General features: G+C 32.9%; 1 protein-coding gene across 1 annotated transcript in view; it reads left to right on the top strand.

The window, feature by feature from the left end:
- Positions 1–19436, top strand: part of LOC140447682 (tetraspanin-1-like) — an 82783-nt gene that overhangs the window by 42252 nt on the left and 21095 nt on the right. The window contains exons 3-4 of the mRNA XM_072540478.1: positions 16480–16739; positions 18508–18739. Of these exons, the coding sequence (XP_072396579.1) occupies positions 16480–16739; positions 18508–18739 (492 nt within the window). The remainder of the gene's footprint in view (positions 1–16479; positions 16740–18507; positions 18740–19436) is intronic.

A 19436-nucleotide genomic window follows, 5' to 3' on the forward strand; every position in this document is an offset into this window, starting at 1 on the left:
AACCAATTGAGGAATGTTAGATCTTGTTAGTGTATTCTATCTTGGAATTATTATTGTTGATTCAAACTACGTTTTCAGTCAAGTTGAAGTCATTTAAACTCGATATTACGTGTATCTGATCTGAATAAGAAATGATTATATATATATATATATATATATATATATATATATATATAACTTAGCTTAAATTGATTCTTAATATCACCTTTAACATTAATAGATAAATCAATAAGGAAAATGTAGCCTATTTCAATAAATGCCCTTTGATAATATGATATGTATTATAGAGACGTGGTATTATTAAAGTTCATGGAATGACCTGTATATTGGACGTGTTTAGCTAATGAATAACGGTCTGGATGAAGGCGTGAATCATTTTTATGCAAAGTGATCCTTGACTTGAGTAATTGAGATTTTTGACCAATATACGACTTAGTACATGAAGGACAGGGAATGCTGTAGACAATGTTACTAAGCTTATCTTTTTGTGATTTATGTGTGAGCCACATTCATTTTAAAACAATAATTATCATTGTTACTGTTGTTATTTTCTAAATTATTCAGTGTCCTAGTCAACCCCGGACTACTATCTTTAAGTTATTAAGAAATATCTATTTAAGGTTGGAGTACTAGAAACCCTGTCATTGCCTAAGTCATCAGGATCATTAGTGTTAGTCGCGGGGGAAGATGTTAATTAAATCTTAACTATGTGTTTGGGTAAGAATTGGTGATAAATAATTGGTTTAATATTTTAAGGTTTTTGTTATGGACTGAAGGATCTAAAACATTTGATGATTATATTTTCGCACAAACCACGACAAACAACAGATTCCAAGTACTAGAAGAAGAAGGGACCGATGGAAACCAAACTGTTATCAACAACGCTGATAACCAAATATCAACTACTTAATCAAAAGATCAAAGGGCACCTCCAATCTATGTGGCCGACTATATGGCAATGACTAACTCAATGACAGGTTTCACCCCCGCTGAAACTTCTTATACAAAAACACTACCCGATAGGGTAGTAGAAATAAATGCCGTAAGTCCAGAAACGTACAGGGAGCTAGTAAGCTATAGACGGAAAAAGAAAATTATATTCCACAGCTACCAATTATCCATTACCAGTACCAATACCAGATCATATAGAATTGTAGTAAGAGGACTTCGTCACACAATTGATACAGATGATTTATAAAAACCGAATTTGCAAAAAAAGGCCAGCATGTTAGAAATATAATCAAATATAATTGCGTAAAATGCGGTGGTCCCCGTGATACAAAAACATGTACTAAACCTATAGAAACCTGCAACTTGCACTTTATGTAATGGTAGCCATTACAGAGGATGCACTGTATATATAGAGACCTAGTAAAACACAGAAACAGAAATAATGTAAATAGAACACATTAAAAATAACCAGACTACAATACAGCGTACAACCCAGAAAACACAGTGCAGCAGCCAATCACATATAAAGGTAATTATTCCCAAGTCCCTTTAGGAAACCTCCAAAGACAAAATGACGACAGTAATAATAAATATATAACTAAGCTAATGTCAGACTTTCTAAATGAATTTAAAATGTTATTAAAATCAGTTACTTAATCAGATGAGTATGATCCTCAACATGTTAATAACAGTTATAAGTAAAATTAATGGCTAAGCAAATAAGAATAAGGGCTTGGAATGCCAAATGCCTAACAAATCATGTCCACGAAATTACGTTATTTTTAAAATTTAGTAAAATAGATATATTATTAGTTTCAAATAGTAATTCAACTGATAGAAAAGTTGTCAAAATTCCATTTTATACAACATATTTTACCCACCATCCCGACGGAACAACCCATGCAGGACCGGCAATCATAGCCAGATCATCTGTTAAACATTACATGGTACAGAGTTATTCCACACCTAAAATTCAGAGCACTTTAATCAGAATAGAAAAATTCTCATGGCCATTGATTGTCGTAGTTGTTTATTCACCTCCTAGACATATATTATATCCTAGTTAAAGAATACGACAGCTTCTTCCAGGCCCTTGGCTCGCACTTCCTGGTTGCAAGCGTTTGGAATACCAAAAGTATTCTATCACGACTAACTACAACGAAAGGTAGAAACCTACATCGATCATTACAGAAAAATAAAATTAATTCTTCTTATCACCAGCACGACCAACATACTAATCAGCAGATAACAACAAAATTCCGGATCTTCTGGATTTTGCAATATTTAAAGGTTTGCCTAATACGCATTCAAAAATAGACTCTAGTTTTGATCTAAGTTCGGACCATAGCACCATATTAATAACATTAACCACAACTATAATATACAATCAACAGCCACTAAGACTATCTAATAAAAAAATTAGGAACGATTTGAAAATAGCATTATCCAGAATATAACGTTAGATCACCGAATAAAAGGATCTGATGAGCTGAAATTTGCAGTACAAAAGTTATGGCTGTAATACAAAACGCTGCTTGGGAATCTACTCCTGTAAATAAAAAGGGTAATCCTGAAGACAACAGTGTGCCAATACATCATATCAAACAAATTTTAACTGAAAAAAGGAGAACGCGTGCAAAATGGCAAAAGTCCCGAAATCCACTGGATAAGACACAGCTAAATAGACTAACACTCGAGCTAATGTCAGCGCTAAATCAAGATCATAATGACAATTTCAATTTTTAAATTAAACATCTCTCTCTAAATGATCACTTTATATGGAGAGCTACTAAAAAATTTAAGAAACTGATACTACCAATTCATCCAATAAGAAAACCTGATAAAAGTTGGGCGCAGACCGACAATGAAAAAGCTAATGTATTTGCAGAATATTTATAAAATATATTTACTTCAAACTTAAGTCAAAATATAAATGACGATGTAGTTAGCGAATATCTAGATCCACCCTGCCAACTATCAATTTCAATAAAAGCATTTCCCCATTCAAGGTTCTCAGAATAATAATGAGTACCAGCTCTAACAAAGCCCCAGGATATAATTTAATCGATGGGAGAATCCTGAAATATCTACCCAGGAAAGCAGTTTCCATCCTTACTATTATCTACAATAGAATGCTGCAGTTAAGCCATTTTTCAATTCAGTGGAAATATGCTCATAATATAATGATTGGAAAGCCAGGTAAATTGCCTACAGAACCTTCTTCGTATCGTCTGATAAGATTGTTACCCTTGATGTCCAAGATATTTGAAAGACTCCTGCTAAATAGAATAAGCAAAACTGTACCACTCGAGAACATACACACATTAGTACATTCAGAGAACATTAGTTTGGTTTCAGTCAAAAATATTCAACAAACAAACAGTGTCATAGAATAGTAAATAAAATTAAGAACAGTTTGAAAGAAAAGGCTATGTGTACCTCAGTATTTCTCGATATTCAGCAGTCTTTTGATAAATTCTGGCAAACGGTTTGCCATATAAATTCAAATCTCTACTGCCTAGCAATATATACCTTATCCTGAAGTCCTATATTAACGAACGTTTGTTCCAAGTAAAAATCAATAATGTTTTCTCAACTTATCACTCAATCCAATCCGAAGTTCCTCAGGGAAGTGTCCTCGGTTCGGTCCCTTCCTTACCTAATCTGAAAAGCTGCAAAATTACTTGCATACATTAGAGAATTGGTTGACAAAATGGAAAATTAAAGTCGATAATGAAAAATCAGCCCGAATCACATTTACAACAAGAAGACGCACTTATCCACAAGTTAGTCTAAACAATGCCCCATTCCTGCTACAGATTTTGTGAAATATCTTGGGTTACATTTGGACCGAATGCTCACCTGGAAGCAACACATTCACGCCAGAAAAACTCAGCTCAATATAAAATCAAAACGAATGAATTCGTTACTTGGCAGAAAGTTACAACTGACATTGGAGAACAAAATACTGCTTTACAAAGTCATACTAAAGCCAATATGGACTTACGGCGTAGAACTCTGGGACTGTAGCAAGCCTTCAAACACAAAAATGTTGCAGACCTTCCAATCAAAAACATTGGGTATGATACCTACCATCCCTTGATATGTGAGCAATGCAACCATCCACAATGACATAGGAGCACCAACCGTGATAGATGTCATTTCACTTCACGCCAACAAGGCCAACACGCCAAAATTCTTAATTCAACGGACCACAGCCAACTTATCAGTAAATTATATCAGCCATCAATGGAGGAACGAAGAAAAATTACTTAAAAGAAGCCTGCTGGGCTTACTTTTTGGAGATGTCAGAAGCTTTTCACCATGTTTAAAATGAAGATCTGTTACTAAACTAAATCACTAAATTTTACCAAAACGATTTAACTTACTACTTAAGGAGTATTTAAGTAACAGTAACTTTCACATTCAAAAACTAGATGTTTATTCTGAACTCAAGGGCATTTGCGCTGAAATCTCTTAAGAAAACATATTTTGAGCAATACTCTATGTATTTATACATCAAGACAAAGTTCAATGTTTTCGGTAGCAAAAAATATTATGTATTTTATTCTCGGTATACCTTCCAAGAAGTGCTATAATGTTACAGCTAACATATCAACAGATCTTAAACAGGAAGAACAAAAAAGAAATAATTACAGTAATAAATTATAAGTAAAGATATATGCTGTTCATTGTTAACACTGTATAACGCTACTATCATAAAAGTTATTTTAAACTTAACAATCTCGATCGATCAGTAAAAACATCTTCCTTTGAATTATGAAAACAATTCAGATTAGACAACAAACTACTATCAGCATAAATATGATAATCTATTTTTGTCTGCCCACATAAGGTACGTTACGAGTTCCTCGTAAAGGGATACTTTGATAAAATCTTTAGAAAAGCTCGTTTTACTTTGACATACAGAACACATTTTCTTCTTTATCTACGACCATTTACCGGCTTATGTTTTAGTGTAGAGACGAAATAATATAAAAAGCCGTAACTGCCACTGATCTTGTTTGTAACAAAAGCGACCCTTTCCCACTTTAAGGTTCTACTTCAAAAAGTTTGCATTTTTATTCCCTAGAGGGTTGTAAATTGTGTATTTTCTACCTTTAATAGCAAAAATATATGTTTCAGTAGCTTCTGTTTATCATAGTAAATGGGAGATTCTACAACTGAATAAAAAGATGTATATAGGGTTGTCTAGAATCAATTGTATATATATATATATATATATATATATATATATACATATATATATATATATATATATATATATATATATATATACATGTCCAAAAGTTTGGAATACGTACAAATAATATATCTACGCCTATGGTGGTTTTAAAACTGTTGTTGATATTCATTCTAGAGGGTTTTTAAATGAAAATGATAAAAAAATTTGAATCGTTTTTGTATAATTTTGGTCACTTTCAACTGCGTATTTACACATTATTTCAGTCTTCGTTTAAATTTGAATTGAGCCGTTTAAAAATGCCTAAAAACGTGATATTTCATTTTGACAGATCCAGAGTAATTGCTTTGTTACAACAGGACTTTAGTCAAAGTTATATCGTGAATATTAGTGATGTTACTCAGAGTGCTGTATCGAAAATTAAAAAAAAAATTCCAAGATACAAATAAAGTCAAGGATCGTCTCAGAAGTGGTAGAAATCGATGTACAGCAGCACAAGACCGGCAAATAACATTTATAGCTAGTAGAAATCGTCTGGAATCTATAAGTAGTATATCCAGAGAAATTTCTACGCTTTAAGTACTGAATATTTCACGGCAAACAATAACACGCAGACTAAATGCGGTAAATTTGTATCGTAGAAGACCGCTACGTGTTCCTAAACTAACCTACCAACACAAAATAGTAAGGTTGCAATGGGCTAGAGAAATGGCGCATCATGATCCTAACTGGAATAACGTGATGTTCTCTGATGAGTCAAAAATTGACTTGGTATCTGATTCGCGAAGAACACTGGTTTGGAGGGCCCCAGGACGACAAGCCCCACTAGAAACAGCTAAACCGCGTGTCCCATTTGAAGGTGGCAGTATTATGGTTTGGGGTGGTATTATGAGTGGTACACGGATGTCACTGCTGGTTCTGGAGAGAAGAGTCACTGGTGTTGTATACATCAAGGAAGTTTTAAATCCTGTCGTACGTCTATTTCGAGGGGCAGTAGGTGATGAATTTGTGTTTATGCATGACAACGCACCTCCTCATCGAATATCAGCAGTACAAAATTTTCTTAAAGAAGAAGGAATATCTACATTACAGTAGCCCTCGAATTCCCCCGACATGAACATCATTTAACATGCTTGGGACATTCTCAAAACACGCATCAAGCAGCGAAACAATCCCCCTATTACACTTTGAGATCTTAAAGTTGCTGCTCGTAAAGAACGGGAGAGAATTCCGCAAGCCCAGCTCGACCAGTTAATCGACAGCATGCCAAATCGCCTACAGGCTTGCATACAGGCCAATGAAGAAAATACTTATTATTAGTTTTATTAAAAATTATTTTTTTCTATACTAATTTATTTTTAAATGTAAGTTGTACATTGTAAATTTTTCACTCCAAGAAAATAAATATTTTTTTCGCATATCGTTTATCTGGTTTTGAGATTTATTTAGTATTGTTGATAATTGAAACAAAATGATGTTTAAATATTCAGAAGATTTTATATATAAAAATCAATAAAAAGCTGAAATATTCCAATATTCCAAACTTTTGGACATATATATATATATATATATATATATATATATATATATATATATATATATATATAATATAAACTTTTGCATTACATTAAATTTTAAAGTACATAATAATGTCTTTTAAGCAATTTATAATATTGTTTGAATCTAAAGAGTGTTCCAACGTTTTTGCATGTTATTACATCCAACATGTTGGATGTTGTAGAATGGATATTCGGACTGTACATGTTTTGGTGTTAATTTTTTTGTTATACGAGAAAAACAAAAAAAATGTTGGAGGAAAATTTGATGGATTGGGGAAGGGCTATTGAGGAGGCAGGACTTAAGGTTGGAAGGTCTGAAACGGAGTATATGTGGTTGCGAAGAACTCGAATGGTTGGATACATCAAATTGCTTGTGGAAAAACTAGACCAGTAAAGAATGTAAATACTTTGACTACTACATAACGGAAAATGAGATAGTAGATCTAGAAATTTTCAACAGGATATAGCCTAGTTTGTTGAACTGAAAGCGAATAAACAAGGTACTTTCTGATCGAAAAATCTATGAACGGCTAAAAAGAAAGGTAGATAAGATGGTGGTGAGAACGGCGATCTCTAAAATGGAGAAATCTGAGTACGAAGAAGACATGTTTTATTGTTAACTATATATTGCAAGTTCCACATCGAATCTGTTTACACTAATTACGTAAACAATCATATATTAACTTTGTGTGACCGAGTCTGAGATGAGTTATAATTTATTTCTTATCTTCTTGATGTAGGTAACACCTTTCACGACACTATGGAGGATTTCACTTGTCGTATTTTTTTTTTCTGATTGGCTCCATCTTTTTTGCCAATCTGTCTATATGGATTGTATAATAATCACTTTAATGTCACTTGATACCGATAAGTTTGTAATTTCAGAATTATCACTAACTATCGCATCTTTCGTACTATAGTCCGTTATTTCATTGCCTTCTAATCCTATAATGGATGAGATCCAGATGATACTTACTTCATTTTGATTTATATGAGCTTGAAATAGAGTACGTATAATTTTCTTTAGAACGTTGTTTTTTGGAAACAATTGTATGAGACTAAGTCTGTTAAAATTACATATCTACCGTTTATAATTAGGCTAATTACTTCTATGGCATCATAAATAGCATAAAGTTCAGCTGTGTAGACAGTGCTTACATTCCTTAAACTTAATTTGGGGATGTTCTTTGAAGTTATATATTACAGATGCTCCCACACCTTCAATTATTTTGAACCAACAGTATAGATATGGGTATAATTCTGGTAAAGACTAAAGATTTATTTAAAATGTGAAGTTATTTAATGACGACTAGTGGAATGTTTGTCAAATACCGAGAGTTGAATGCTGCATGAAGGTATGAGTTGGATTCAAGGTTAATTATAATTATGTATGTATGGACAAAATCGCGGAATTTTAATATCGAACTGATGAAAATAGTACTTTATTCTCTGATAGAAAGGTTTGGCAAAATGGATTTGATGTAAGGTTTGGAAATTTATCGTTTGGAAGCTCTTCTCTCGTCTAAGGAATGTTTATTAGCTTTGTAGAGTAAACTTTCAATTGAAGGTGTGAAAAAGCTCCCTAGAATAGTCTAAGAAATGTGTAATAAGTTGTGAATGGTGATAAGTTTTGTTAAGTATTGATTTTGATGCTGAGTTAAAAGTTATAGCTGCATACTCTAACTATGATTTTATATATTAGTTCTGCATATTGTTAATAATGTATACCTGTCTGAACCCTAACCTTTACGTGATAAAATAAGAAGTAGATTTAATCCTCTATAGCATTTACAGCTCGAGTTGTTTTCTGTTGTTTCCAATTTAATTTTCTAACAAAAATTACATCTAGAAATTTGACGGATTCCTATTGCTGTATAATTTTCTTGTGCATATATAACGAAATGGGTTGGTTAACTTGGTTTTTAGAGGACACTATGTAAATTTGTCCAAATAGCATGAGATCGTCAGCATATAATCAAGATTTGAGTAAAAGTTTTACATTTCGTATCACATCGTTTGTGGCGTTAATGAATAATGTGGTACTTAAAACGTCTAATGTTAAAAATCCCTGCACATATTCCACAAGACAAGCTTTCGTTTAATTTTGACAAGAATTTGACTATATGTTATATGTAAGGTTTCAAGAGCAAGGCAATGCCCTTTTATTTCTAAGTCATACAGTAATTTGATAATTCGGCAGTTCCAGTGGCACCTTCATGTATAATTATTCCTTCTAGGTCCATTATAGTATCTTATATTAATATGTATTGCCTGAAGCCCCTCTGTTCGGAGACAATAATATGTTTGATTATCCAAAAAAGACCACGATTGACTATTTTGTTGAGAAGTTTACGTTTGTAAGATTTATTTTTCATTTTGGCACGTTTAACACACGTTAATGCTATTGGTCTGTAATAATTACATTAAACTCTCTCCATACTGCTGGAAATTTGTATTCGGTTGAAATAAGATTAAACATAAACCTTTACTGTTCTTATCTATAAACAATAAACGTATAACTGATATTTTCTACAGTCTTATAGGCTATTACTCCTTTTAATATAGATATATTTTGACTAGTCTTAATTAAGACTTTTACCAATTTAATGTTTACCCCTATCCCTTGTCAAGGGAACAACCTTTTAGGTGCTGGATTCCTCAGCTGGTCCTTCGGAGCTAAGGAGTACCTTTTATCTAAACCAATCACGAGTCAGTAATTATATTGTCAATAATCTATTGATTTTAAATTGAAGTTTTAATTCAATAGTTCCATATAAACAATTAATAACCATTATCCATTATTTAATGCTATAAAATTGAATTTAAAGATTATTTTTCTCATCTACTCTATTTTTTTCAAATTCACTATAATTTTATGGCTTCAGCATGATAATCCAACTCTCCAGGGTTAGGAACACTAAGATATAGGTCAAGATAGTTCGTGAGGGATCGTAGTTTCTACAATCATTTAAATTTTTATTTCAATTAAATCATATTTGATTATCTGGGGATAATAAAATCTGATAAGATTTGTTGTAGTAATTTTTTACTATAATATGTTCGGGCAGAGAACTTGTAATGAAGTTCTTCTGTTTATCTGTAACAGTTTTCTGAAACTGTATATATGACTTAATCCCGGTAAGCTAAAACTAATTCAAAGGAAGCTTATTAGTGTACAATATATTAAGGCTAACATTAACACAGTTTACAGTATGGTTGTCAGAATCGGAATTCCAAAATTGGAACTGTTTATAAATGAAAAATATCTTAATATACGTGTCAAGGGCAAAATTATTTATTAAAAGAAACACAACAACAACATATTTTTCCAAACATATGTATTAACTAACAGTTATAATTTGCGTAACAACAATCTTCCACAAAAGTTCTGTAATAATTATTCTGTATTTTTTTTAATGTTATGTCCCGTTTACCTACTCCATTCAATGGAAATATATTCATTATTTCAGAAGTTACAGAAAACCGCCAAAATAAACATCAAAAACCTAAAAGACGACAATTGCCAACAGCAACTAAATGCAGAGATAAATAAATTAACTGAAGGAAGCGTGGAATGGGCAGATATGAAAAAAGCCATACTAAAAGCGGGAAAAGAGGTCCTAGGCGAAGAAGAGAAAACCACTAAAAAAGACTGGATGACACCGGCGGTAGTTGAGATAATAACTGAAAAAAGAAAATACAAAAATAAAGATGAAAATAAATATAAAACCATCAAGAATAAAATCAAATAAAAATCAGAAAGGCTAAGGAAGAATGGATGAACAAGGAATGCCAGGAACTGGAAGAACTCAGCAACAAACATGACACCTCAAACTTACATAAAAAAATGAAAGAACTTGCAGGCAACAGCAGACAAAGAAGAACACTCATAACAAGAGATAATAATGGAGAAATGCTTACTGAAGAGAACAAAATAAAGGAAGTATGGGAACAATATATAATCCATCTGTTCCATAATGAGAGGGAAAATAAACAAGATATAGGTAAAGAAGAAGAATACCTACAAATTTTACCTTCAGAAGTAAAGAATGCCCTACAGAATGCAAAACAAGCAAAGTTCCGGGTCCTGATCAAATTCCAGTTGAACTGTTAAAAGCCTTAGATGACGGTAATATAAAGAGACTTACCCGAATTCTCAACCACATATGTAGAGGGCAGCATCCCGGAGAAATGGCTTAAATCGATATTTTTACCTCTACAATCACAAATTATGTAATGACTATAGATTGATAAGCCTAATGTGCCACCCTTTAAAAATTATCTTGAAAATTGTTCAAAACCGAATTTATAAGAAATGTGAGGAGCAGATTGATCAAACGCAGTTTAGCTTCAGAGGAGGCGTGGGTACAACAGAGGTATTATTTGCGTTGACGGTATTTGCGGTACTCTTGCAATGTCGGGAATATAACAAGAGTGCATATGTATGCTTTATAGACTTTAGGAAGGCCTTTGACCGGGTGCAGCATATGAAGTTAATACTCAAAATTAATATTCAAAACTTTCTGAAATTAAGAAAAACATTGATAAGTAATTAATATCTAGTGTTTCCCCCTCGGGCCCTTATAACAGCCTGTACACGTCTAGGCATTGAGGTAATTAACCTCTGGATATCAAATTGATCCAATTGGTCCCATATTTCTTGAAGAGCCGCTGTAAGTTCAGCCAAGTTGTTTGGACGGGGTACTCGTGCTCGAAGACGTCTTCCCATCATATCCCATAGATGCTCTATGGGATTGAGATCTGCTCTATGGGATTGATCTATGGGATTGAGGACTGCAAGCTGGCCAGTTCATACGGACAATTCCCACCTCCTCTATATATTGGTTGACGATTCTAGCAAGGTGAGGACGCGCGTTGTCGTCCATAAAAATAAAATTACTTCCAATGAATGAAGAAAAAGGTACCACATGCTGATCTAAAATACTTGTTATGTATCTTGCAGCAGTCAAGTCGTCGACGAACTGTCCATCTGCTTACATCCACATTTCTCACTTCGCTCAGACGATTTGCCAGTTCAACTGAAGTTTGATGTCGATTTCTCAAACATGAAGAAACCAGAAATCGATCATCTCTTTCGGATGTTACCCTTCTACGACCTGATCCTGGTCTTCTTGTGAAGTTACCGGTGTCGATAAAACGCCGAACTGCTCTTTGAACCGAAGATCGACTAACACCCAACATTTCAGCTGCATAATATTGGCTACGACCATCTTGAACTAAAGTCACCGCCCTTGCAGCATCTGTCGGAGTTAGAGACATTTAGGAAGGATAATTAAATAAAAATGTAACACGTTTTAAAAATAAAATCAATACACTAGTATGGTTGTTGAATTAAATATCAATATATTCAATACATTCAATAAATAATATCTACTTGCTTCAGACCCTTTTTGACAAAAACCTGAAATACCAATTTGTTTTAAGAAATATAAAAAGCAATATTAAAAATATTATTTTATTTCTCGTATACGAGGGTACACCTAAATTTACATACGTAATTTAATGTCTCTAAAATTATACAACTTCAAATAAATGATAAATAAGGTATGGATCGATTTTTTTGCACCTGAGTGTAGATGAATTAAAAAACATCAATTTAGACAAAAAAGACATTGATTGGTATGTAACTGAGGTTATAACTGTCTCTATTGCTATATACTGAGGGAAAAGAAGGGATAAGAATTTTTGGAGAAATCGTAAACACCATGAGATTTGCAGATGACACGGTAATTATAGCTGAGAGTATAGAAGAACTACAAACTTTACTAGATGCAATAAATAGTGAATGCATTCAAATGGGACTTGACATCAACACAGATAAGACCAAATTTATGATAGTATCAAGGAGTCCAATAAATGATAAACAAATAACCCTTGGTGGACAGCAAATAGAGAAAGTGACAAAATATAAATATCTGGGAGCTTACATCAATGAAGAATTAGATCCAGACCAAGAGATCAGGGTACTAATAGAAATGGCAAGGACAGCGTTCTTAAAATTCAAGCAATTGTTCTGTGACAAAAATCTGAATACTGCGCTGAGACTGAGGTTTGCTGAATGTTACGTCTGGTCCCAACTATTGTACGGAGTAGAAACATGGACGTTAAAAGCGCAAATAGTTAAGAAGGTTAAAGCCTTTGTACTTTGGATATACGGGATAATGTTGAGAATTCTATGGACTGCCAAGGTCACCAATGAGGAAGTGCTGAGAAGGATGGGTCGAGACAAAAAATTGTTAAAAATAATAAGAGTACGCAAGACTGTATACCTTGGACACATACTGAGGAATGATAAATATAGTCTTCTACAGGTCATCATGCAGGGTAGAGTCGATGGCAAAAGGGGAATAGGTAAAAAGAGGAAGTCATGGCTGCGAAATTTTCGAGACTGGACAAACATGACTATAGACGAATTATTCCACGTTGCAAAAGACAGAGAAACTTTTAGAAATGTGGTCGCCAACCTCCGTTAATGGGGAGGGCATAGGAAGAAGATCTATTATCTGCATATTCAGTCCAGACTGAATATAAAGACTTTCTGTCATCGACTTTGTTTCTCTGATCTAACTCAGGAGTGTCAATCTGGGAGGAGCTCAAAATTGGTACTAAAGTGGCAAAAGGAGTACACAGTCTGGTACACAGTTTAAATGCAAAATGGCAAAATATCATCTTCTTCTTTTGGTGCCTATCCTCTGTGGATGTTGGCAATCACGTTGGTCCATACAACTTTGTTGACAGCTGCCCTAAATATATGTATGATAGTCATTCCTGCCCACGGTCTGATGTTTTTCAACCACGATGTCCTTCTGCGCCCTTGAAATCTTTTGCCTTCTATCTTGCCTTGTAAAATAAGTTGATACTTCTCATTGCGCATCACATGCCCTAAGTATGTCATCTTTCTGATTTTCACGATGCGCATAATTTCCAGATCTTTATTCATACGTTGGATCACGGTGTTGTTTGTAACATGATGGATATAGGAAATGCTGAGCATGCGGCGGTAGCACCACATTTCGAAGGCTTGTAATCGTTTGGATGTTGCCTCCGTCAAGGTCCAGGCTTCGACTCCTTATAAATGTTCATGTGCATATTACATAGAAACATTCCTGAGGCGATTAAAGACAGCTCTCGCCTTTTCTATACACATCTTATTTCCTGTGAGTGGTCCCATTCCTTATTTAGGCAGCATCCAAAATATCATAGCTTTATATATTATTGGACCATCAAATTAAATGATATTTGCTTTTTTGTTATCATTTGGCAAGAATAAAACAAAGATATTCACAAATTTCTTCTCTTTTTTTATGAATCTTATTTTCAGGATCCTTTCGGTAATACATTTCCAGTATTTAATGTTCCTAGTCAAGTTTCTATTAATAATTAAACAGCATATACCTATATTTGCCCTTTCCATTTGGGGTACTCCGCTGAGAATCAGGAAATGACCGTTATCCAAAAATGGCGTGCTTTTGTCCTTTTTAGGCCTCTGGCTTTATAATTACTCGTATCCTTTTTCGTAGTCTGATTCGTCGTTGTGATATTATTTTTTCGTTGTTTTATTTTCCACTCTATCTTATTTACCCACATTTTATTGACTTAACCTTGACGTCGTTAGCTTTCTCTCTTCCACTCGATGTTGGCTACCTCCTACATGTTTGCATTTTGTATTTTGTATAGTTTGTATACATTCTTGATTTTAATTTTAATTCTCATATAGGTTTTGTACATATTCCGCATCGTCTTTTTTAATAATTTTTTTTATAAGTATCTATTATTAAACCATTTGGAACTACGTTGTTTTTCCTTATTTGTTATTCCATATATTCGATATTCTCTTTAGTTTCTTTCAATTCCTCTTTAAATTTTTATTGTCTTGTTTTAGCCCCTTCTAGTTCTAGTTCTAGTTCTTTAGGATTTAGTTTTCTGCAATGAGCTGACATATTGTTGCTTTTTGCTCTTTATTATTAAATTATTTTAATTGTTGTTTCCAGTTTTTCATTTTTTTTGAGTGGCATATTTGTTGAGAGCTTTATATTCTTGTCTTACTCTCAGTCACCTTAAATGTCTAGTTTAACACAATTTATTAGTTTTTATCTTTAAGTGCGTCTTTATTTCCAAAGTTGGTAATCATTAAAACTATTCGTAACTTCGTATTTTGTTACAAGCATAAATTTTAATTTTTTCTTGTTTATGGAAAGACCATACTTTTCAAAAGCTTCCACAGTTACTTCTAGTAAGTGGAAGGGTGGTTAAGCGGTTACTCATATTGAACATAACCTAACCTAAGCGTCTGTAGATCTTAAAGCAATTCGGTTATATATCTTCTGCGTATTTCAGATTGTTAATTAGACTTTTGTTAATTTTAATGCCATAATTCTGACTATTGAAGGCTTTATTCAAACTATCTTTCGATTATATGTTAAAAAGAATTTTCGAGAGCACAAAACTCTGACGAATGCCTCTATGTTTTTTATACATTTGGTTAATATGTCTTATATCTAGGATTTTTCAGTAACAATTGTATAGCCAATAAAGGCTATAAATTAAAACATATCTTGACTCATGTCTAGGCATCTCTGGAATAGGTATTACATTAAATGTGAACAATGCTTCAGAGTGCGTAGGCGATTTCGAAACATAAGCATATTCTCTAGGCTATCTAGATTATCTCTTATTGTTCTAGACTTCTATAATATATTCTAGCACGTATCACTTTTAGAAATGTTTTAAGCGTGTGCCAAATTGGGCTTATAGTGCGGTAAACTTGGCAGTTAAATGTGTTTATACAGGATTAAGCCACAATTTATTCTAAAAAAAATTACATTTTATGATTATATTGACGTTTCTACTTCCACTTCGAAAATAGTTTTTAAAAAAGATTATTTTAAATTGGAGAATTGCTGTTATGACATATAGTTATTTGGGGCCTTTGCTTGCCAAATTGACGGGCGACTTACTTGGCCTTGGTCTTGTAGGCAAATAGCCTACTAGTAAAAAGCTTGATTTGACATCAACGTTTATATGTATCTTGTTTTCTTGTTTATAAACAATATCTAAAATACACCAACTGATTTTTTCATAGTATTTACAAAAAAAACAATTTATAAAAACTTACCATAAAACGTAAATAAGCTCATATGGGGTAAAATCTAATAAAAGACGTAACATATATTACATAAACACAATTTATCATAACAATTCGACATTTTCAAAAATCTAGTGGTTATTTCTTGTGTCTACCTATCAATTATCTGCTTATATTAGTGGTCTGTTAGAAAGTAATGTGTTTAATATTTTATGGCATTTGGTACAGGGACGATTACAAAATGTTAAAATAAATGTATGTCTCATTTGTAATTTATAGCGTTTAGGCAGTGTTCTATGTGTATTGAATCCTACATTACACTTTTTTTGGATTTTGCTTAGAAATTATTATAATTTTTTGTAAATAGTATGACAAAATCAATTGATGTATTTAATATACTATTTTAATAAAGCCATGGAGTACTTCGTCAACTAAAATAAAGAAATTTTAATAATAATTAATTTTTAAATGAACCTATTTCCAGAAAAGTTTTCTCAAAAAATATAAAGTTACGGTTCATGAAAATAAAACAAACATATATATATATATATATATATATATATATATATATATATATATATATGTGTGTGTGTGTGTGTGAGTGTGTGTGCGTGTATGTGTACATATATTACTAAGATTAATACATTTTTATTTTTCAGGCTACAATCCGACCACTCTTGTTGTGGAGTATTGGGTCCTGAAGACTACAATAGCAGCGCACTACAGATGCAAATGCAAATTCCTGTGAGCTGCTGCTTGAAACCACCAAGGGCAGGAAATAGCACCTGCGGCGATTCAGATCATCTTCACCATACGAGCGGTTGCGACGAAAGACTGCTAGCGTATCTCAGATCAACTGCTTCGATATTAGCCATTCTCGGTTATTGCGTTTTAGCCTTCCTTAAAATGTGCTTCCTAGGTAAGTGAATTTAATTAGCTATTAGTTATTAAAGATTTAAAATGATTCCTTATGTTTTTCTGTATTTTTCTTCAAGTTTTGTCTTCAACCGAAGAGTAAACATTATCATAGTTATGCTTTTTATAGCGCATTCAATACAGATGGATTCAAGTTGGTCAAAATCGGATGCGATGGAACTATTTATGGGAGGCCTATGCCATTGCATCCATAGCTTTACAATATCGCCCGTTTATTTATCTTTCACCTTACAGGTCCTTATTATGTTGCCTATAGTCTTGTTATTTGATAATTTCTTACTGCTGCGTTTTTCTTAGTAATTTATTCTTTTATATTTATCGTTACATATTTTCATTATTACATATAATCTATGTACTCAAAATTTGTAGCTATAGGCATCTTGTCCATTTCGCTAGTTAAACCATTTTTAATATTTAAAATTTATTTATTGAATTTCAATCGGTATGACTGCATAATTTTGGTATTTGATGTTTTTGCACATCCCCACGCACATTTGGCGCATTTCCATGGTGGATGTTGAAGATACCTTAGATGGTAAGGAAACTAACGAGGAAGTACTAAATAAGATCGACAAAGATACCTAGAGAATTACTAAGAACTGTTAAACACTGGAAAATGTCTTATCTGGAGCATATATTAAGGAAAATCGATATAAAATACTACTAATTCTCAAAGGCAACATAGAAATTTGGAGAGGTGTAGGAAAAAAACAGGTTTCTTAGATAAAAAAACATTTGTAAATGGACGTTGAATACCACATGCAGGACAATTATTCCATGTGGCAGAATATCGAGAAGCCTTCGCCACGGTGACCGCTGTGACTGCAATGTTGGATAATTCTGGTGTGGCATGTGAAGATGAAGTACATCCACATAATTCAATTGCTTCTGTTCATAAGAGCTTTAAAATTTTTTATATATTGATGATATCTTGTTTTCTATTTCAAGAAATCAATTTCTTTATGGTTTTCAAATTGTAGATTTTGTTTTTTTTGCTTTAATATGTGATTTCATTGTTATTTTTTTCTATTAAGTTAACTATTTAAATATTTAACTTGGTTTTTTATTGGAACAACTTGGTGGTTTACTGTTTCCTGTAGATACGTGAATTTGTAAATATAACAAACTTGGTTTGGGGTATTTTGGTTTTCGACTTTGGCAAAAAAATTTGTATCATATTTGGATATATTTTTTGCTTTTCTGAGGCGCTATTGTAGTTTGATTCACGTAGACAATGACTCAGATTATTGTATTCTTTGCAAACGTCTCAGGTCGCAACAGTTGTTTCCGTAATCGCTATAATGTTAAATAGACGAAATGTCATAAAGCACTGCTTAAGGTAGTTTATCTTGTGTAATGTGGTAACTTTAATCATCTTTATCAGAAAAATATATGTTTTAGAGATATGGCTTTAAAGGTATTTCGAATTAACTAGGCGTAACACTTCTTACTTTGTCTAGCAAGTTTTCGGGACAGATGTTATTAAATAATTGTTGAATATCTGAAGTGTTCTTCTTTTGTAGAAGATATATTACAGATGTTGACAGATATGTCTAAATATAAACAATATGTGAATATAAATTTTCTATTTATGATTTTCCTCTTCTAAATGATTCTTGCTCTAAATGAGACCTATATTTGTACGGCCCTGTTTATCTATATATTATTTACTACAAAGTATTGTACAAAAGAACAAAATATGCCTGCATACTTTCCTTACATTGAACTAATATTTAAATATTTTATTACAGGTATCTTGCGTTACGAAATTCGCGAAATGATCCAGAAGATCCGCATTCTTCGAGCAGAGTTGGAGTTACCCAATGTAAACGGAATTGTTCCAGGTTCGTTAAGGGCAGAAAGTGCAGAGAGCGAGAGGGAATCGCTTTTGGTAAGGCCTGAGAGTGCGGCCCTACTCTCTTCACCGCCAGCTCAGACGAAAAATCCCAACGGAAACAACAATTACGAAATGAGGGAGTACAGGTAAGATGTTTAAAAAACAAACAGAAAAGATTTACGCATACACTTTCCGAAAAAATATTGATAAAGTTGTAACAACATTAGAGACTTAAAGCTGTTTAAAAGTTCTTAAGTTAAAAACTCTACGTAAATGTCTAAACATTTGAAAAAGCAATCCTAAACATGAATATGAATGAATGAAATTAATATGAATATTTAAGTGTCAATTACAGATGTCATTTTTTTAATCAGTGATCTGTTTGGTTACTCAAGTTAATTCAAATTTATATTGTGTACAAAAATAAAACATAAAAATAGGATAGAAATTATTAGAGTAGATTTTATCAGCGTAAAAAAGATATCATAATCTTCAAACGATTATATAATCTTATACCTATATTCATTCAGTTAGAAATTATTAATCCATTATATCATCATCATCATCATCATCATCCAGCCTTCATTTATCACGTCCTCTGCTGGACACAGGCCTCCCTTAAACTCGTACATTCTTTACAATTGTGTGCTCTTTGTTGCCAATTTTTGGTGATACGCCTGATGTCGTCAGCCCAACGTGTAGGTGGTATTACTCTTCTACGTTTTTCAGCTCTTGGCCTTCAATTTGTAATATTGCTCGTCCATTGAGAGTCATGTATTCTCGCTACATGGCCTGCCCAGTTCCATTTCAGTTCCGCTATGCGTTCCACAACATCAGAAATAC

Source organism: Diabrotica undecimpunctata, chromosome 8 (assembly GCF_040954645.1).
Source record: "Diabrotica undecimpunctata isolate CICGRU chromosome 8, icDiaUnde3, whole genome shotgun sequence".
NCBI lineage: Eukaryota > Metazoa > Arthropoda > Insecta > Coleoptera > Chrysomelidae > Diabrotica > Diabrotica undecimpunctata.